Source organism: Sorex araneus, chromosome 5 (assembly GCF_027595985.1).
Source record: "Sorex araneus isolate mSorAra2 chromosome 5, mSorAra2.pri, whole genome shotgun sequence".
In the NCBI taxonomy this organism is placed as follows: domain Eukaryota; kingdom Metazoa; phylum Chordata; class Mammalia; order Eulipotyphla; family Soricidae; genus Sorex; species Sorex araneus.
Window position 1 is genome coordinate 9617678 of NC_073306.1, and position 21455 is coordinate 9639132.

The 21455-nt window shown below is 43.4% G+C and overlaps 1 protein-coding gene across 19 annotated transcripts in view; it reads right to left on the reverse strand.

The window, feature by feature from the left end:
- Positions 1–21455, reverse strand: part of SGIP1 (SH3GL interacting endocytic adaptor 1) — a 248289-nt gene that overhangs the window by 80827 nt on the left and 146007 nt on the right. For 12 of the 19 annotated variants that reach the window (XM_055140808.1, XM_055140807.1, XM_055140823.1 and 9 more), the window contains 6 exons: positions 13345–13356; positions 10880–10904; positions 9896–9947; positions 7805–7890; positions 5921–6013; positions 156–230 (listed from right to left, as the gene is read on the reverse strand). In XM_055140808.1, the coding sequence (XP_054996783.1) occupies positions 156–230; positions 5921–6013; positions 7805–7890; positions 9896–9947; positions 10880–10904; positions 13345–13356 (343 nt within the window). The remainder of the gene's footprint in view (positions 1–155; positions 231–5920; positions 6014–7804; positions 7891–9895; positions 9948–10879; positions 10905–13344; positions 13357–21455) is intronic. The other 7 variants (XM_055140812.1, XM_055140817.1, XM_055140820.1 and 4 more) reach the window with 1 other exon arrangement.

The following is a 21455-nucleotide window of genomic DNA, read 5'->3' on the forward strand; positions in this document are numbered from 1 at the left end:
AAAGATGGTAAAAATAAGTCCAAGCAGTGAATCGCCGTGGAAGAAAAATGAATGCCAATGTTTTTCTGTTTTCCTTCACCTACAGCTCCTCACCCAAAGAGTGTGAGGTCTGCTCTCCCTCTCACACCGTCCCAGACCAGAGAGCTGGTACTTACCTGGTGCCACTGGTAAGGGGGAGCCTGTCCGGGGTGGGGTGGCTGGTACATTTTTTGGAGGCAGTGGTGGAGGTGCTGAAAAGGAGGAGAAGCAAGCATTAGGGAGCGCTGTCTTGCTGAGGTTCCCAAATTTGGGGAACTAAACAGGCTTTGAAAAGTGGTATTGGTGGAAATGAGAGCCATTTCATGGTCTAAATTTTTTTTTTCTTTTTTGGATCATACCTGGTGATGTGGGCTGGAGCGATAGCACAGCGGTTGGGCGTTTGCCTTTCATGCGGCCGACCCGTGTTCGATTCCTCCGCCCCTCTCTGAGAGCCCGGCAAGCTACCAAGAGTATGGAGCCCGCATGGCAGAGCCTGGCAAGCTACCCGTGTTTATTGGATATGCCAAAAACAGTAACAATAAGTCTCTCGATGAGAGACGTTACTGGTGCCCGCTCAAACAAATCGATGAACAACAGGATGATAGTGACAGTGACCTGGTGATGTATAGGGGTTACTCCTGGCTCATGTACTCAGGAATAACTCCTGGTGGTGCTCGGGGGACCATATGGGATGCTGGGAATTGAACCCGGGTTGGCTGCGTGCAGAGCACCCTACCCGCTGTGCTATTGTTCCAACTCCTCATGGTCTAAATTTTTTAAATTTGTTTTTAACATTGGCAGTGCAGGCGCCCAACCAGGAACCTCATGCAGCTACACTTTTAGCCCCAGATGGTTTGTATGTATATTTTTTTTAATTATTTTTTTAATTGAATCACAGTGAGATACACAGTTATGAAGTTGTTCATGATTGAGTTTCAGTCATATAATGTTCCAACACCCATCCTTTCACCAGTGCACATTTTCCACCACCAGTGTTTCCTGACCCCCCCCCACCTCCTTTTGGGCATCATGGGTTGCAATACAGATACTGAAAGGTATATCCCTTTACCAACTTTCAATACTCAGTTCCTGTCCAAAGTGATAATTTCCAACTATTATTGTCATACTGGTCCCTTTACTATTCTAACTGTCCGTCACCCCACACACACTTGTGGAAAACTTCAAACCATTAACCAGTTCCTCCTGCCTCCTGTTTTCCCTGTTCTTGGATATTAGTCTCATACTATGTTTTTCATATCACACAAATGAGTTGTCATCGTATATATGCCATCTCCTCCTGACTCATTTCACTCAGCATGATACCCTCCAGGTCCATCCATTTTATAAGCAAATTTCATGACTTAATTTTTCCTTATGGCTGCTTAATGTTCCATTGTGTAGATGTAGATGGTCTTATTTTAAGTTCAAAATCAAGGGTCTGAAGTCATCTTGATGTTCCTTTTGATAAGAAGAATGCCACAAACATGAATAATATCATTTCATCCTTTACTGGCAAACCTCAAGTGTCCTCTGAGCCCTGGGTCCGAGAGTAGAATTAGGGATGCAGTTAACAACAGGTACCCCTGTTCTCCTGGAATTTGTGACTGATGAATAAGTTTCAAACAGTTACAATTCAGGGATGGCTGGAGCCTAGGTGAGTTGTTAGTCAGCCGGGACTTTGTTACCTGGTCAAGTCTGAAAAGATTGCTCTAAGTTTTTTTTTCTTAAAAAAATTATCTTTTTCTTTCTCTTCTTTGGGGGGTGGGGGTGGTGGTGTCTCACCCGGCAGTGCTCAGGAGCTACTCTTGGCTTGGTGCTCAGGGGGCCCTGTGGTGCCAGGAACTGATGCTCCGGCCTGTGGAACTGTGTATAAAACTACGCACGCTGAAGGGTGTGTGTTCGCGGGCCCTCTGGGCCGCTCTATCTCACCACCTGCGTTCGGTGCTCTGGAGCCGCTGTGTGTGGACTGGATCAGGGTGGCTGTTGGCCAAGGACAGGCAAAGGAAGAACGAGGACCAAGCTGGTTGCTGATCAGTTACCGTTTATTCAGTCTTTCGTCTCTCTCATCTCATGCACTCTAGCTCCTCATTCCTCCATCCCAGCTCTCAGGACTCTGCCTCTCTTCCACTCTCTCCACCCCTACTTGTCTCTCTCCACCTTCCCCTCTGGGCTACACACAGTCTGGTAACAAAATCAACTTAAGAAAGCCCTTCCTGAGGGCCCACCAGGTTCAAAGGAAGCACCACCTAGAAGTATTCCAAAGCCCTTCCTGACTGCCACCAGGCAAAATACCTCTTAAGGTGTTTTTCTCCTTTCCCCAGTCCAAAAACTCCATCAACATCTTAATACTTGTTATTTTTGTATGGACACAGTAAGAGATACATTGAGGCTTGCAGGGCAGCTCTCCTGGGAACATCTCACCACAGACTCAGACTACATGCTCAGGCCAGATTAATCATTCTAACTCTAGTAGGGTACGAATCCAGTTATTACTTTTTGGATCGTGACAGCATTTGTCCGTGACCAAGCTCTTAACACAATTAAGCATTAGGCACTTCAGCCAGGCCCATCTCGATGCCAGGGTAGCACATAACTCACTGCTTGCCCTGGGTCCGTCCCGTCCCTCATCCATCCTTGGGGTACCTGCCTTTGGGGGTGCTACAAAGTAAGGGCAGCTGAGGCTTAGGTCTAGAGAACAGATGCCCAGGAGGAAAATATCATGTAGAGTCAAATGACTCCCAGGTTACAATAGCATAGCATTTGCTAAGTCTTCCTGTGCCCATACAAAAGGACATGGCTCTGAATAAACTATGCAAAGGACTCAAGGAGAAGAGAAAAACAATATTACAAGTCAACAGAACACTAAGAAAGAAGCTACAAATAAATACAGAGAAATGGGAGCACTGTGATGGGAACAACCCAATAAACCTAAACTACCTGAGGCTATGTTATCCTACAGAACTGTATCTCTTAGGCTCCCTTAAAAAGTTCTTAGAAGTTCAGTGTAGTTTTGATGTAAAGTGATTTGTGGGAGGAAATAATGATCAGATTTCATTGGGTGAAAATAATAGCTCAGACCTCCCCTATAGTGTGCGGGATCCCCAGCCCTTCTTTCTTTCTCTCTTTCTCTCTTTCTTTCTCTCTTTCTCTCTTTCTTTCTTTCTCTCTTTCTCTCTTTCTTTCTCTCTTTCTTTCTTTCTTTCTTTCTTTCTTTCTTTCTTTCTTTCTTTCTTTCTTTCTTTCTTTCTTTCTTTCTTTCTTTCTCTCTCCCCCTTCCTTCCTTCCTTCCTTCCTTCCTTCCTTCCTTCCTTCCTTCCTTCCTTCCTTCCTTCCTTCCTTCCTTCCTTCCTTCCTTCCTTCCTTCCTTCCTTCCTTCCTTCCTTCCTTCCTTCCTTTCTAGATAGCACAGCAGGTAGGGCATTTGCCTTGCACATGGCCAATCCGGGTTTGATTCCTCCATCCCTCTCGGTGAGCCCAGCAAGCTACCGAGAGTATCCCACCCGCAGAGCCTAGCAAGCTACCCGTGGCACATTCAGTATGCCCTAAACAGTAACAACAAGTCTCACAGTGGAAACATTACTGGTGCCCACTCGAGCAAATCAGTGAACAGGACGACAATGCTACAATACTATTTATTTTTAAGGCATTGTTTCTTTAAATGTGTTTTCTTTTCTTGGGGGGGGGAGTAGAGTTTGCTCCCAAGCCTTGCTCAGGAAGCCTGCGGTGGTGGTGGTGGTGGGGGGGGGACTCCTGGAAATTCTCAGGCAGCTGGACTGGGGTTCAATGTCAGGGCCTGAAGATGCAGGGCTTCTCAGTCCCTGAGGTGCTTGGGGACAGCCAGAGCCACCTTGGTGGTGCTCAGGGGAATCTGCTGCTACACCTGCTGATACTCAGAGGTCCCTGTGGTGCCAGGGACCCGGCTGGGTCAGCTGCATGCATGCCAAGTGCCTGAACCCCTGTACCATCTCTCCAGCCCCTAAATGCACATCTAATGCCTGGCCATACTTGGTGACTCCAAACCTTCACATTACGCTCAAAAGCCAGCCCCGAGTGCAGCTGTGAACCTACTGTGGCCCATTCTTTCATGGCCTAAAAGCAGAGCGAGGGGCTGGAGCGATAGCACAGCGGGTAGGGCGTTTGTCTTGCACTCGGCCGACCCGGGTTTTATTCCTAGCATCCCATATGGTCCCTTGAGCACCGCCAGGAGTGGTTTCTGAGTGCAGAGCCAGGAGTGACCCCTATGCATCACTGGAGTGACCCTCCAAAAAAGGCAAAAAAATAAAAAAGCAGAGCGAACCCAGGGGCATGGACTGGAATGCCCAGGCCCCTCTGTTCTGCTTGCGTGAGTTAGAAAGGGGCCCTCCTCCCTTTCCTTTCCGAACCAACATCACTGACTTTTGAAGAACATTCCACGCTTTCGTAAAGCAGGCACCATGGAGTGCCACCCTTCCCTCCCCCACCCCCCTCCAGTCTAGGACTATGTGGTTACCAATATTAGTTCTGAAGTTCTGAAAACTACCCAGCACATGGATCTTATCTTTCAAAAAAAGTTAAAGAGTTCAGCCAGGGCCTCTGTTCCTGATTAAAGCACTCAGCCAAAATTGAGATCATAATCGCCAATTTTCACAAGAACAAATAAAAGACCCTAAAAGCCTTGTAACCTTGAAATACTAAACTTACTCTGCAATCATAAAAGGAGCAGCACAACACAATCCTAACCCACGTCAGCTGCACGACAACCTCTACGGGGCTCATTGTAGCCTCAGTACAGAAACTGGAAAACCGGAAACATCCATGAGTGGGGCCGCAGACCACAACATCTGCTGCGGAAAGTTTCCGAGTCGCTCTCTTGGTGTGGGGCAAGGGGTGTCTAGGGCCGACTTGGATCCATGAGATCTGGGAAGAAAGCTTTGCAAGGAGGTCCCCAGCCAGACAGCCCATCATCCGATCTCAGAAGCCAAGGAAGGTCGGGCCTGGTCGGTGCTTGGACAGGAGAAAGTGTTTTGAGGAAGTGCCAGCTTGTTCCTGGCTTTGTTTCTAGAACCATGGAGAACGTTTTCGCAGCGCTGCTGGGCCAGCTCAGGAAACTCAAGAGCGTCAAAGCATGATGCCACCTGGATGATGCCACCTTTCCTCTTTTGGTGTTAGGAAGGAAAATACCCTTGGAAAGATTGGATCTCCTGGCTTTAGAGCAATATTCTCAACACATAATCATCTGGGGCCTTAGATAATGAATCCCCTAGGTGAAGTCTTACAATTAATCGGGGGCACAAAAAAATTTCTTTTTTGATAGGTGGAAGAAGAGGAGGAGAAAGAAGGAGAAGAGGAGGAGGAAGAGAAAGAGAAGGAAAAGAATAAGAAAAGGAAGAGGAAGAAGAGGAGGAAGAGGTAGAAAAGGAGAATAGGAGGAATAAGAGGAGTATAAAGAGAAGAGGAGGAGGATGAGAAAGAGGATGAGGAGGAGAAAGTTCATCTCCAGTCTCACTCTTTCTTCTCCATGTCTTTTCTCTGGGCTTCAGAGTCCCGTTGGCTGGGCAGGACTCAGAGATCTGACTGTTGACTCAGTGATGTGAGCCAGCGCAAGGCCCAGGGCATAGACGGGTCTTTTGGCCTTTTTGTTTTCTTGGTTCTGAGTCCCACATATACATCTTGAATGAATGAATGAGTGTAGAGCGTCAGTAGGGGCTATGATTCCCAGCTCTGTAATTTTACTTTTAGCATTGCTGCCTTGCCAGGCTGCCCTGGGCACCTTTTACTTTACAGTCTGTGAGAAGAACATCTTAATAGCGGACGGCCCAAATATTGCTTACGCAGACTCGCTCCGGGCTGCCTCATTTCACTACGCAGGCGGGCAGTAAAATGAGTCACAAGTTTCCCCAGACAGGGCAGACACAGAACTTACTTCCAGTGGGAAAAGACCTTGTTAGCTTTGGTGAATCCATGCTCGGGTTGACTGGCTGGCCCGAACCCCATATCTCAGGCTGGTCTAAAGGAACTGGAAACACAGAAAAAAAGAACATCTAGGGTGAATTCGGAATAGAAATGGCCCCCTGTAGATTTTAGACTAAAATCTCAAGTTGAGCTTCATAAAAATATTTCCTTCCTGCTTCAATACGAGCAGATTCAGTCAGGACTACGGTGCTCCTCATTGTTTTCAAGCAAAAACATATAAAGATTTTCAGAATCCATCCTTCCTTCCTTCCTTCCTTCCTTCCTTCCTTCCTTCCTTCCTTCCTTCCTTCCTTCCTTCCTTCCTTCCTTCCTTCCTTCCTTCCTTCCTTCCTTCCTTTCTCCCACCCTTTCCTCCCTCCCTCCCTCTCTCCCCCTCTACACTCTCCCTCCTCCTCTCCCTTCCTCCCTCCCACCCTTCCCTCCCTCCCTCTTTCCCCCTCTCCCCCTCTATGCTCTCCCTCCTCCTCTCCCTCCTTACCTCCCTCCCTCCTTCCTAGGGCCTTTGGGGACGCAAACATGATGGCCAGACTCTGGAGGTGAGCTGAGCCACCCTACCAATTCAGTACATTTGCTTTGGGACTATTAACAAGAAACAAATAAAATTCTATCTTATTTATTAACTCACTGCATTTTGGAGCCTCTCTGTTACTGTAGTTAGCCTATTTATTATGCTTTCAAAGTTCTTGTCCTGATCACTTTTATTGTCTTCACAAACAAGTCCTGGAAGAACATTTCTTCCATGTGTATCACAGGGCTTTTAATGAAATTGTTTTCATGGAAATATCCTCTGTTGCCAAACTCAGACATTTATTTGGTGACATGTGAATCAGACATAAAAACATTTCAGGAGTAGTTGCAGTTCCTTTCCTGAAGGACATGTCTTAGGTCAGCAAGGTCTACTTTAGTTGCAACTATCCAGAAAAGTAGTTACTTTTTTGGTGGGGGGATTACAGTTGGCTGTACTCCTGGCATTACTCCTGGCTCTGACCTCAGGGATCTCTTCTGGTGAGGCTTGGAGGACTAGAAGTGGTGCAGTGGGATCAAACCTGGGTCAGGCATGCACAGGGCAAATGCCTTGCCCACTTTACTCTCTCTCTGGCTTCTTACAGTTAATTTTCAGAGTGTGGGGGAACCTAAGGAAACTGGTAGAGAAATGTTGACACCAGTAGTCAGACTGGTACTGGAACACAGTATGCCTAAAACTCAACTATGAGTAACTTTGTAATTCAGCATGTCTCCTTAAAAAGAAATAGGTATAAAAATTTTTAAAACTCACTGATTTACTTCCAGGAATAATGTTTTGAAAGATAGAGCCAGTGATAAGATCCCTAATGCTATTTCTCCCACATCATTTTATGTCTAACTTGTTACGTATTCCAAGTCATTCATTGATGTTGAGACTAGAAACAGTGTCAGTGGCATGAGCTATCCAATTGTCACCTCCCTCGATGAGGTGGACAAAAGACCACGTGGTCATGGAGGCCCTGTCACAATATCAGTTACAACCACAGGGCATGGGAGGGCCTGACCCTGTAACCAGGACTATTGGCTCAGTGACCACATATTCACTTGCAGTCATTCATCTAGAGTCATAGAAACTCTTACAGATATTTTCTGAAGAGGGAACAAGTTAGCAACGAGATTGTTCTGGAAGTAAGGTTTCAACTCCTAAAATACTCCTTTGCTGATAGCACCTCTGGATCAGAACTTTTTGTGACATGAGGATCTGAGGATCAATTCAAAACATGCCTCAACTAGCCTGCGTTTACTCTGAGAACTCTACCCTGGAAGGAAATGGAACACAAACCCTTAGAGATAAACCCACTTTTCTTACCTTCTGACTTCTGTTCATCGAAAGCTGATTCTAATGGTGGGCCAAAGAGAGGAGCAAGGGCCATAGGGTCATCTGGAGGTTTTTTGCTAAATGACACACATTAAAACAGGACATAAAGTAAATACAAATGCTAGCGAAATCAGATAATAAGGCAGATAGGGGTGTGTGTGTTTGTGTGTGTGTGTGTGTGTGTGTGTGTACTTGCATATATCTGTATGCACACGTACAAGCTTTAAGGCTAGAGAACGTTAAATAAGGATGCCAACTGTGTAATAGATATAAGGAACTGGTAGGGCTGAAGACCTCAATAGGGGACCAAAAAGAGAGGCATCTCCAAGTATATGATTTGCTCTACATAGAATAGATAACACTAGAGATGATAGCTAATTGCCAAGCACTTTAATCTCAAGATTTCAGAAGCCATCGTCATTTGTCTCTGCCACATCTCAGTACACTGTAGTTAGTGTAGTTTATAATTACTGAAAGGCAGAAATTAGAAGGCTAAGTGGCAAACCACTCAAAAAGTTGTGTTTGGAAAAAGGAAGTCCATCGGATTCTAATTTCTCCCCTCAGAAATGGTTATAATCTCCTAAAATAGGAATAGGGTACATTTCAGAAATAGAAGAAAAGTGTTAAGAAATCAGGGGGAAAGGAAGGCCAGGCCCTTCCCCCTAATTGTTATCTTAACTTTTTTTTTTAAAGGTTGTACAACGTTCCCCATTTAGTTCCTAAGATCTCTGCTCATTGATCCTAATCAGTTCTTTGTGGGTGGTGAGAGTGGTTGGAGTAGGCAAGAAAGCAAGAGGAGAAGATAGACATTGGAGAAGAAGGGCAAGCTTAAAAAAACAATTTTTAAATAGAAATTGCAGATTTAAAAAAATTATGCTCATTAAGACAATACTTATCTCCCCCAATAAAAATGTAAGTATGATAATACAATACTTATCTCCCCAAATATAGTTTGACTGGTGGACTGTATCACCAAATCATAGCCAAACAACTCCTTTCAACATTCAGATCACCCCTTCAAGTCCCAAAGATCTCTTTATACAGTTCCAGTAGCCTACCCATGAGCAAGAAGATGGAACATTCTGACAGATGGGATTTGGGATGACAACAGGTCTCTCTAAAGATGCTCTCTTAAGCAGCACAGAGCAGAACTGTTACCATATTTGAACCACACAATGGGCTTTCACAGGTGGACTGGCCTTTGTTAAGAGTTGTGGAACACAATGGAATATTATGCAGCTGTTAAAAAAGATGAAGTCATGACATTTGTAAGTGGATGGACATGAAGAGTATCACACTAAGTGAAATTCGAAAGAGAAGGACAGACATAGAATGACTGCACTCATTTGTGGAATATAAAATAACATAATATGAGACTAACACCCAAGGACAGTAGAGATAAGGACCAGGAGGATAGCTCCATGGTTGGAAGTCAGCCTCATATGCTGAGGGAAAAGGCAGTTTGGGTGGAAAAGGGACCACTAAGTAAATGATGGTTAGAGGGCTCGCTCAGGATGGGAGATGCGTGCTGAAAGTAGATTAAGGACCAAATACGATGGCCTCTTAGTATCTGTATTACAAACCATAATACACCAAGGTAGAGAAAGAGTAATAAGGAAGGTGCCTGCCGAAGAGGCAGAGGGTGGGATGGGGTGAGGGAGGCAGGAGGGATACTGGGAACATTGGTGGTGGAAAACGCACACCAGTGGAAAGATGGGTGCTTGATCATTGTGACTGAAACTTAATCATGAAATTTTGTGACTCTATATCCATGATTCAATTAAAAAAAAAAAAGAGTAGTGAAGAGTGGGGCCAGAGTGGAAGTATACCTGGTTTGATCCCTGGCATTCCATATGGTTCCCAGAGCACTGCCTGTACTGATTCCCGACTGCAGAGCCAGGAATAACCCCTGAGCACTACCGAATGTGGGATGTGGTGTAGTGCTCCCACAACCCCTCCTCCCGCAGCTCCCCCCCCCCCAAAAAAAAATGTAGTGGAGAGTTTTGCTTAAAGGAGATTTACTAAATTGTTCACAAGATGTGTTTGCTCATAGTGAATATGAATGACATCGTTTCTGCTCACCTTGTAAGTTCCGGAGTTGGCGTGGAACGCCTGGGTCGTGCCACCTCTTCACCTGATGCACAGGACAAAGGAACTTCTTAGGCATGTTTTTACCATTCCCAGCTAGTCTGTCTTATACATGAGTTTTGGAAACAATAGATTTAGCCCCTGTCTATAAGCAATTCAACACGGAAAGCTTGCAAAATAAATCCTCTTCCCTGGCAGTGCACAGACCATGTATTAGGCATGTAGTAGCATTTTCTCTGGCATTTGTAAAACCTAATTAACCAAGGATCTACCACGGTAAATGATCAAATAAGAGACTTATGTACTGAGGAACTTAGTGGGAAAGCTAACCAGTCTCCAACTATCTGCTGCTTTGATAATTTCTGCTTCTCAATTAACATAAAAGAATACTAAACCAGGCCATATGTCCACAGTATACGAATTCAGCATTCTCTGCCTGTTCGTTTCTTGAAATGCCAAGGAAATGTTATACCTTTAACCAGGAACCGTGAAGTTAGAACTCCCGAAAATACATTGTATGAAGCAGAAACAAATCATGCCCCAGGTGTATTATAACTACTCTGTCCTATCGCTTTGGTTAATTAAAATGTTCATCTCAAATAACACCAAAAAAGACAAACTGCATCTATTTTCAGTTCCTTCTTTCCCTCCACTCTCCTTGCCCTCATCAGCATTTGATTAAATTCATTTTTAAAGTTAAAATGATAAAGCAAGAGTTGAACAATACAGGAAGAAAGAAGTAATGTTTTCCCAAAACCATTCATTTTCAGAATTTAAACATGGACCATTCAGAACCCATGGAATTCTCTTTTTAAAAAATCATTACAAGATTTCCTTGCTGTAAAAGTAAAATATTCATAAAACTAATAAACTAAACCCAGGAGTGTATATAATTCAAATGTACAAATGCTCCATGAACCAAGGAACTATTCCTTCTTTTAATTTATACTCTACTTCTGGTAGCTAAGATATACTTACTGGATAAGTTCCTTTTAATTGCACCCTAGAATTAGAAATAGACACTATAAGGTTTAAGACCACATATATGTTATGTACAATATGTATATTTTTGTCATTGCAATTAAAATGAACTCATAGAAACGTAGATTGGGGACATAGAATTTTTCTCAAAATTACAATGGAGTAGGAAACTATAGGCGCGCATGTGCACGCATGTGCACACACAATCACACACATCTCACACACACATACACACGTCAGTTTTTCATTTTACTCAGAGAGAAGAAAAATAGGGTAAACTATATGTCTTCAAAATAAGAAATCCCCCTTACCTGAGTAGATTTGGTAAATTAAAGCAAATGTTAAATAGCTTATTATTTAAAAATAACTGAAATTTAGCAGACAAAAACAGCAAGTACAAGTATAACATACATTCGATGCCTGAGAATTATAGAATATATCAGGAGTACAGTTTACTCTTATCTGATGGAGCCCCTTCATTGTTAGTAAAATAGCCATTACTTGAATAGTGCAAATTTTGAAGACCCGAGTTGCAAATGTCAGAGACAGAGAACAATGCGGCCACGGAATAACTGTGTTCAGGGAGTCAGGGAATTCCATTCTCTCCACCTTCGTTCTGCAACCAAATTTCTTCCCCAATTCTTCCAACCCATTGGGAATCCTTCCTTCAGTTCAAGACATTGTGAGTCCATTGGGATACTCTGGCACGAGAACTTTAAAATCCTACACTTATTTCAGTAATAGGGGATTGACAGATGAAAAGGTTTGACTGAGAACCACTGGAAGGCTTGGGATGCCTGGAGCAAGGGGGAAGGAATGAAAACCTGAAAATTCATGAGCTGGGGGCCCCTTAGGGCTGTACTGAAGACAGTATTGAGACTGAAGGTCTCGGATGAAAAATGAGATACGTAGGAAATGAAGAAAGGCACAACGCCCCTGCTGTATCTGCTGATTCCTGTTCCTTCCACCGGGAGTTTTTACAGCAGAGAGGCACAGAAGGAGAAGCCCAGGCCATGTTTTTTATTTTATTTTTTTTTATTTTTTATTTTTTTATCAACAACTTCCCATGAACCAACCAGCTAAATTCAGGTTAAATGGAAAAAGGCAAGAAAATGGTTGCTTAGGGTGAGGAAGAGTAAAAATAGCAGTTTCAAAGGAATAGATATTTGGAAGATCATGAGCAAGTCAGCAGCAGCAGAAAAGAAAGTGCCATTGTGAGCTAGATCAGGCTTCCTGGCTGGGCCGGCCTGGCCTTGAGGTGTGTGTGGCCTGTCGCCAGGAGCAGTTTCTGGGGCTGGGGGCCACGAAGACGCAGTCGTAACCGGGGAAACGCCACTCCCCACCCGGTGACCACAGGCTCCTTTCAGTGCTGGCCCTGATATTTACATTGTGAAAAAAATTGTCTTCCTTTTGAACGAACTAGTTCACTTTTTCTCTTTAAGTATAGAATTGCATCTTTCTTGGTGGTGGGGGTGGGGGTCGGGTGAGCTGAATGCAGTTTAGAGGCATGATAATTGTTAACGACATATAACTGAAACTTAGATACTATGTTAATGTGACGGTGCTAATTTTTTTTTTTTAATGCCACCTAATGAAGGGCTGGATTCACCTGGATCTGGTCTCTCTAGGTGCGACTGTGCATTCCCTTAGCAGGTGGCTTAAAGAGAGAAACACCAGCTGGTCACCTGGGGCAGGATCTTGGTCTCAAATTATGATGGATTCATTCAATTGGCTCAGACCTGGGGTAAGGTATAAAGCATTGTTTCTAGTTCTAGTTCCTCTAGGTCAGTGTCTTCTCCAGAGACTGACCAAGCAGCGGAGGCTAATTTCAAACATGGCAAAAGACAAACAACAGGCCCTTCTCTGTAGCTTAGAATGCACCATACTCTTCGATCTGAGGAAGCAACAGAGATTTTACTTTGAACAATACAAATTGATACTGAGTTGTCTTCAGTCGAGGAATACTCATTTAAAAGCATGCTTCTTTGTCCTAAGATGGAATTTATAACTAATATTATGTAATTATTTATATTGACCAATCTAAGCTATGATCCAAGGCCATATTTTGAATTCATGCTTAAAATAACATGGCTTAAGATGGTTTATTTTCTTTCTTGGTTGTCTTCTTAGTCTGAATTATCACTGTGCTATAAATTTTGATTGGCTTTCTGGCCAATCTCTGAGATACACATAAGCACCTACACATATATATACACACACCCTACCATAATACTAAGATTTGGAATGCCTATGTACTAATTTTTATGAAAAAGTGGCATGATCATCCTGTAATATGCTCTTAACATAGAACCAGAAGATCCCAACCGGTAAGTCTATTTTATCCACCTCATCTATACTTGGTCAAAAGAAATTTAATGGGAAATCAGTGGTGTCTGACCCCCTTTGATTTGGCCCTTATTTTCTCTATGCATGCTTAAGATAAAAGTGTTGAGGGTTCTTACCGGGCTGCGCCTCTGTGATCAGCAAAAAGGAAGAGAGAACAGACACCTAGTCAGAGAATGATGGATCAGTCAACAGGCTCGGGTAACAGGAGACTATAAAAAACAGCCAATCAAAGACATCCTCCAAATTAAAAAAAAAAAACAGGCCTATGGAAAATAGGCTGCCATTGTGTTTGGGGTGTAGTTAGACCATGCAGAAACTTTCAAGAACCTTGAAGAGAATCCACCGATTGTATAAATGAGCTTTGCTCTGGGGGATATTCTAGTTTTTAAGCTATGGATACAACAAAAGGCAGGCAGGAACATGCAAACAAACTTGATGGATAGCTTTTAATGTTTTTGTCATAAGGAGTTTTTCTCCAGATTTTTTTTTTTTTGGATGGAAGGGAGGTTGGTTTTAGAACAGGGGCAACTGGGAAGTCTAATTTTTCAACCACAGTGTTTGCAAATATCATAGACACAATACCCATCCTATAATGAAGGCCAAAAGGGAAACTAAAATTTAGGAACCTCTTCTCTTCTTTCGGATTTCTCTCTTAGAACAAGAGTAACTATGAAGTGGCTGGGGAAGGTGTTGGCTGTGAGCTTCACTTTCAGGATGTGGACTAAGCAAAGAATTCAACAGGCCACGTGGGATGGAGGTTGGCCTAACCCCCAAATCCAGGCCAAGAGCACAAACCCAAAAGTATCTCTAAGACTGCTCCTGTGAAAAGCATGGTGATGAAAGCATGTATGGCATGTAAAACTAGAGAAAGAATTACGTTAATACTTGACAGACATCTGTTTGGCAGCCAAAGTAAGAGAAAGAACTGCACCCACGATGTAACCAATCAGAATTCGAGAATAAGGCATGGACTCCTGGAGGCCAGCCAATCAAGACAGATCCTGGCACCTTTAATAAGGAATCTAGAAGGATGGGAAACAGTTCTGGGACCACCACTAAAGGCCAGGAGTCCATCAGAACTATGTATGAAAGCAGAAGGATTTTGAATCACTGACAGAGACAGCTCTGCATTTCTCTTTCATGGGTCAGTGCTCATGAGCAATGGACCACAGCATCAAGGGACCGATCTGGTATGAATCCTGATCCTCTCTCCAATGAAGTCACAGGAGCCCAGCTGTGTGAATGAAAGACTAGATGCCAGAAGTGTCTCCTGATGTGGATATTGGGTAACTGGGACTCTGACAGGACAGTAAGTACTGCGAGCTGATATGACTTAAGTGTTTGGGAAGTTATAGAAATCAGAACCTAAGTGACATATTTTGTGTAATGAGTTAAATCTTGTGCATGCTGTTGTGTTCTATTGTGTGAAGTATAACAAACAATATTTATAGGTAATATATGCCTGGCCAGGATGAATCCTGCATCTGGTGAACGACTTTCTGCAGGTGGTTATCTTCTTTAGGTAGGAAATAAAATAGTGTTTTATACAAAGAAGCCTCAGTGAAGGTCAAGTCTAGCTGCCTCTTAAACTCCACAGAGAGCGACCAATAACAATTGAACAGACACGGAGTAAGCGAGTAGAACTAGAGAGAGTTCACAGATTTAACCTTTCTGCACATGCACATCTCCTTGGATTCCACGTGAAACATGGTTGGAGCAAGAGTTACTGATAGATGAATTCTATAAGACTTTTGACATATTTAGATGAAATTAAAGATGCAGCATTTTAGAAAGGTTGATCTCAGTGTTTCCACGGTAGAGTTTGCTAATTTTTAAATAGATTCAGGACCAGTGAGCATATGCCTCATGTCTTACCATAGCCAACAAGACCTTTTTAGACTGGTGTTCCTAAAGCACTGTGCACGAAATTGCCTATAGACGTCTGGGTGCATCTGTTCTTCCTGTGCATACCAATGCATCAAGGTAGAGCTGCTCTGTTTATCTTCAACTGATAGCTTCAACTATATCTCTACCTGATTCACTGTCATCCCATTGCTCATCGATTTGTTCGAGCGGGCACCAGTAACGTCTCTCTATCTTCAACTGATAGCTTCAACTATATCTCTACCTGATTCACTGTCATCCCGTTGTTCATCGATTTGTTCGAACGGGCACCAGTAACGTCTCTCATTGAGAGACTTATTGTTACTGTTTTTGGCATATCCAATACGCACAGGTAGCTTGCCAGGCTCTGCCGCGCCAGCTCCATACTCTCGGTAGCTTGCCAGGCTCTCTGAGAGGGGCAGAGGAATTGAACTCGGGTCGGCCGCGTGAAAGGTGAACGCCCAACTGCTGTGCTATCACTGCTGGATGTTTCAGTATAAACAGATCCTTTGTAATTTTGAGAGGGACACCCAAGCAATGCGGGATGGATACGGGGGGCATTCTCAGTGATACTCAGGGCATAGGCTTGATGGCTCAGTTTTGGGCCCAGTGATGCTGGGGTTGACCAGGGCCAGCCCAGTGGTGCTCCAGGGCCCCTAGGGATGCACCTGGTGGTACTGTGGTGGAGGCTGTGCAGTGCAGGGAAAAATTGAATGCAGGGTCTCTGTGTGTAAAGCATGTGCTCTAGTCCTTGGCTCAATCTTGGATCAACCCATTGTATTTTTATGAATCAATGTTTTCCCATTGCTAAGCATGTGTTCTACCATGCTCTCTGACTCTCTATAAATAAATATATTATTGAACATTAAAAAAAAGTACCTTAGATATGTTTACTCTTGTCAAATTTTTTTGGGGGAGGGGCATACCCAGCAGTACTCAGGGATTACTCCTGGCTCTGTGCTCAGGAATCACTCCTGGTAGTGCTCAGGGGACCATATGGGATGCTGGGGCTCGAATCAGGGGTGGACACGTGTAAGGCAAATGCTCTACTCACTGTGCTAACACTCTGGCATTATTTTAATGTCACTTGTACTATTTTAGACTTATTGATTGATTATTTTTCAGATACTGCTTTATAGTCATATTACCTTTCTTACAAATCTGTCTATGTGGATAGGTGAATTTAAATACCTTTTAAAAGAAGAGGTCACCTGTGAGTGTTTATTTCTGGGTTTAAAATCCTTTACTCATTCATGCTGTATTTTAGGAGAAGTTCACTCTTTTCAAGTTTTATTATTTATAATTTAATGACCAAACTAATCTCCTTCAAGGAAAGAAATGTAGAGACTCTATGATTTGAAGTTCAACTTCATGACCAAAAAAATAAGCCTCTCTTAAAAGGAGTATAAATTACAGCAAAGAAAGGATTTAAAGTAACACAACTTCCTGCAAGATACATTTATAAAAAACGAACAAAAATTCAATATAGCTGCAACCAAATAGAGGCCAAACCTGAAAAAAGAAATTTTACTAACTTCAGATTACGGAAGATAAAATCTTCCAAAAAATTTTAATTAACTTAATCTATTCAAATTGAGTAAGACTTTAATTCTTAGTAAGTTAAAAAAAAAACGTGTATTTTTACCCCATTTTGGGGAACCCCCTCTAAGCACTTCTCAGCAGACCTGGGGCCACCACCCATGGTTCAATGCAGTGGCAAAGCATTGGGTGCTGCTGCCCTGTGATGCCAGGGATTATCTAAGTCACCTAAGAGGTGCTCAGTACACCCAGTGATGCTTGGGTGACCACACCATGTAGTGCCAGGGATGGAACCTGGGTCAGGTACATGTCTTGCACTCATTCCATGGCACTGTTTCTCATGAAACTTGTGTTTTCAATTTTACAGTTTTCCCTAGAAAAGTGCAATTTCCTAAGATAGTATTTTGGAAGGGTCATTTGCGAATACATTTATCTCAGAACAGCTGTGCAAATTCACACCGGCCCTAGCGCTTACTCTGTGTCCAGAAGACCAGCTCAGAGTTACCGAAAAGTCAAGAGCCAGAAAGCTCTGGGGCCTGAAGGAGCTATCTTTGGAGCTACCTTTCCAAAGAAAACTCCAGAAGTCAAAGGGAAGGTTCATACCCCTCAGGGAGGATCCTAGAGCAAGGTTCGGTGTTGCTAAATGCAACACTCTCCTCAGCCAGGAGAGAACTCCCCACACATTTCCCCGAAGCCTTGAAATCCCTGCTCTCTCCCTAACTGTAGTTCTGATTTGCTTCAAAGGTTGAAGAAAACTCCTGCAGTCGCTGGTACTGATGCATCCTAGAACAGCAGACCGACCAGCCAGCGGCAGGGGGCTCTGTGGCAGGGCATGATCTTTGCTGGCGGGAGGCCTGTCCTGTAGTGTAGGGCTTGTGGATCCCCAGGGATGTGGGGAAAAGATGCACTTCCTGATACATTTTTATTTTATCTTGCTTTTTGGGTCACACCCGGAGATGCTCAGGGGTTACTCCTGGCTCTGCACTCAGGAATTATTCCTGGCATTATGGGATGATTGGGATGAACCCAGGTTGGCCATGTACAAGGCAAGTACCCTACCCATTGTACCATTGTGTGTATATATATATATATATATATGCATATATATATATATATATATGTATCCCGCCTGCATGGAAGAGCCTGGCAAGCTCCCCGTGGCATATTGATATGCCAAGTACAGTGACAATAACAGGTTTCATTCCCCTGACCCTGAAAAGAGCCTCCAATCGTTGGGGAAAACGAGTAAGGAGAGGCTACTAAAATCTCAGGGCTGGGACAAATGGAGATGTTATTGGCGCTTGCTCAAGTAAATCGGTGAACAACGGGATGACAGTGATACGTACATACATATATATATATATATATATATATATGCACACACACACACACATATATATATAGCTATTTAGGGTTATATCTGGTGATGCCCAGTGTTTACTCCTGGCTCTGCATTCAGGAATTACTCCTGGGACCATATGGGGTGCCGGAAATGAAACCCAGGTCGGCCATGTGCAAGGCAAATGCTCTCTCCACTGCACTATCGCTCCACCCCCAATATTTTTTTTAAAAAGGCCAATGTTCCAGTTTAGAAATGTGGCTAAAATAGTTTATAAAGGCACTACCACGCATAGCACTGATTTCCTTGTTCAGATTCCTCAGGTGGCTAATTTGTGTCTGATGGTAGACATTTGTACTACAGATCAATAGCTCAGGCAAACTGAGCCACTCTTCCTGCTGAGTCCAGCAGGGACTTTGCAAGTGGGCTGTTCATTTCCTAAATAAATTTCCCAACTCCTATTTTCATATTGTTTAATTTTTAGATTTCTTTTGATCTTCAGACACATTCTGGAGAAACTTGGAAAAAATATTTTGGTTTCTTTCTCTACTTTCGGTGCTCAACTTCAAATTTTTAATGCATATTTAATGCATGTTTGGGGGTTATTTTCAAAGTAAGAGAGTAGCACTAGTTATTATTTAGTCACAAGAATGAAGACCTTCAGTAATAGTGTGTTAAATTTCTAACTAGTTTGTGATATGAATTTACTTTCACAAAAGAAAACCCTTTAATGTAGGTCCTTCAAACCCCAGAATCCTGTTTTAATTAGTTTTTTGTTATTATTTTTCACAAAAAGATTAATTTATGTTTGGTTAACTAGGATATCTTTTTTTGGTGAATAAATAGATTTTATTTGGAGGATTTTTAAGGTGTGGAGGGAGAGGGAGAGAAAGAAAGAGAGAGTAATGTACTCAAGAGAGGACACGGGCTTCTCCAGGGGTGGAGAGAGCCCCTATACACATCCTAGCATTAGACACGAAAGCATGAAAGTACACATCTTAAGAGGGGAGATGCGGGCGACACATGTGCTTAGGCATCACATGTGTTTGGCCATGTGGGCACAAGCAGCACATGGGCTCAGGCAGCATATGCGCCTAACTAGGATATCTTAATAGCAGCTAATGTGTGCAAGTGTTTTTGAGATACTTATGAAAAGAAGCAACCAAACAATCTGCATTCTTGATAAAAAAATCATTAAATCACAAGCCTCAGGATCTGAAGCATTATAATAGCCTAAAATCAGTGCTCTGGGGAAAACAGAAAAATGGGAGAGATGCTTTCTATGCCAAAAAATAATTATTTTTATAGTAAAAATTCAGTAATTCATGCTAAAGAACTTTTAGAGAATGAATCTGGATATCTGGATATATGACCATTATATGATTCCAAGTGATATCCTCAGTTTTTGTTTTGGGGGCCACACCCGCTGTACTGAGTGTTAGCCCTGGGGCTCAGTGCTGAGCCCTGGGGCTCAGATCCCTCCCAGTGGATAATGTGGCTTTGGGGATAAAGTTGGGGTTTCCATATAGTTATGTCTTGAGGCTATTTTACCAGCCCCCAGGCACTGTTCTTAGTTTTAGGTGAGGAATCTCCTAAACAGTGCTCGGAGGGAAGCCATACCTGGTGATACTTGGCCAATGGGGTAGGCGGGTCAGTGTTCAGAAGCCCATGTGATGCTGGGCAGCCACCCAGGTCAGGTCCATTACCTGTGAACTGACCACTCTACTATATCTGCCTCTCCACCCCCAGTCAATATTTTTGTTAGCTTGAGGATTAAAACCATCCACTAAACACACAACACTTTTCTTATCGTAGACCTTTTCCTATATCTAAAGTCGTCCCCATATATGCTGTGAGTCAGATGACAGTGAATCCCTATCATAACCAATGGGACCTGGCCAGGAGCATCTTCTGGAACTCCACTTAGGAAGTGAAACAAAGACCCAGTTACAAACCAAGATATTAAACATTGGATCGGCCAAGCGAGCAAAATGGAAGTTTCCAAAGGAAAATGAGAAAAGGTTGAGAAGATGACTCGATGCCAAAGACCCTTGGCTAAAAGAAAAAAGCCGTGGAAGTTAGATTGCAGGAAGAACCACACAGGAGGTAAACCACGAGGAACAGAAACTGTAAAGCATCACCGACGAACTTTCATCATTCTGTTATTTGTCTCTGTTCTTTAGATTTGGGCGACACCCAGAGATGCTCAGGACTTACTCCTGGCAGTGCTTAGGGTTCACTGTTGGAGGTTGGGGAAACATAAGTAGTGCCGGGGATCAAACCTGGGTCAGTCGTGTGCAAGACAAGTGCCAAGACCCCTGTATTATGTTCTCAGCCTGTCCTGATACTATTTGAAATGGCCAAATATGAAGAATTCACGGAAAGGTTCAGAATCCAGGAGAGTGAAATCGGTAAATTATAATGAAAAGTTGGGAGAGCACACCAACAAACAGTGGCAGAAACATGCATGAGATAGTCACCCCCAGTGACCCATAAATGGATTATTATAGCAATGACAGAATTAAAGCACCATCATGATAACAGGTGTTTTCGCTTTGGAAACCAAAAGACACAGGGTCTGTATTTTAGCAAGCTCAGTATTTTGATTCTTGATTGGTGGGTAGGTGGCAAGCAGTGTTTGGGGCACACCTAAATTTGGTGCTAGGGAGAGAATCAGGGTTGATCACATCCCGTTGCTCATCGATTTGTTCGAGCGGGCATCAGTAACATCTCTCGATTGTGAGATTTATTGCTACTGTTTTTGGCACATCCAATACGCCACGGGTAGCTTGCCAGGCTCTGCCATGTGGGCTCGATACTCTCAGTAGCTTGCCGGGCTCTCCGAGAGGGGCAGAGGAATTGAACACGGGTCGGCCACGTGAAAGGCGAACACCCTGCCACTGTGTGCTATTGCTCTAGCCCGGTTGGTCACATATAAGTCCTTAACCCTGTACTGTCTCTCTGGCCGATTCCTATAGATTGTGTTCTCCCCTTGCTCCTCCTTCCCTCTAGCACACGGCATGTTCCACTGCATGTGCTCGTGTGGGATTGGGACTGCCAGCCCGGAGTCCACGGGCAGGGGGAGAGGTGACAGCCCCTGGTGCAGCCAACACTTAGGTAAGTTCAGCAGAGCTGATCCATCACTGCTCTGTGCTTGTCAACATGGAAACACAATATTTTCCTCTTTCACAGTGGCAAGGTCACCTGGGTCAGCCAAGCATTGGCACTCTGGGATGTCCCCAGTAAACCAGGCAGTCAGGAATGGAACACTGTTTTTGTTTTGTTTTGTTTTGTTTTGTTCTGTTTTCAGGGAATATATTTCACTGTGTCTCCAAGAAAAAATAAAAGCAGATACATTATGTCAGAGTTTTGCTGCCACTAAAATAAGTAACCACCCAGTGGTCCTAAGAAGGAGATTTGCATTTTAGAAAGATCCTGTTTTTCTGTGTCTGATGACCAGAGCAG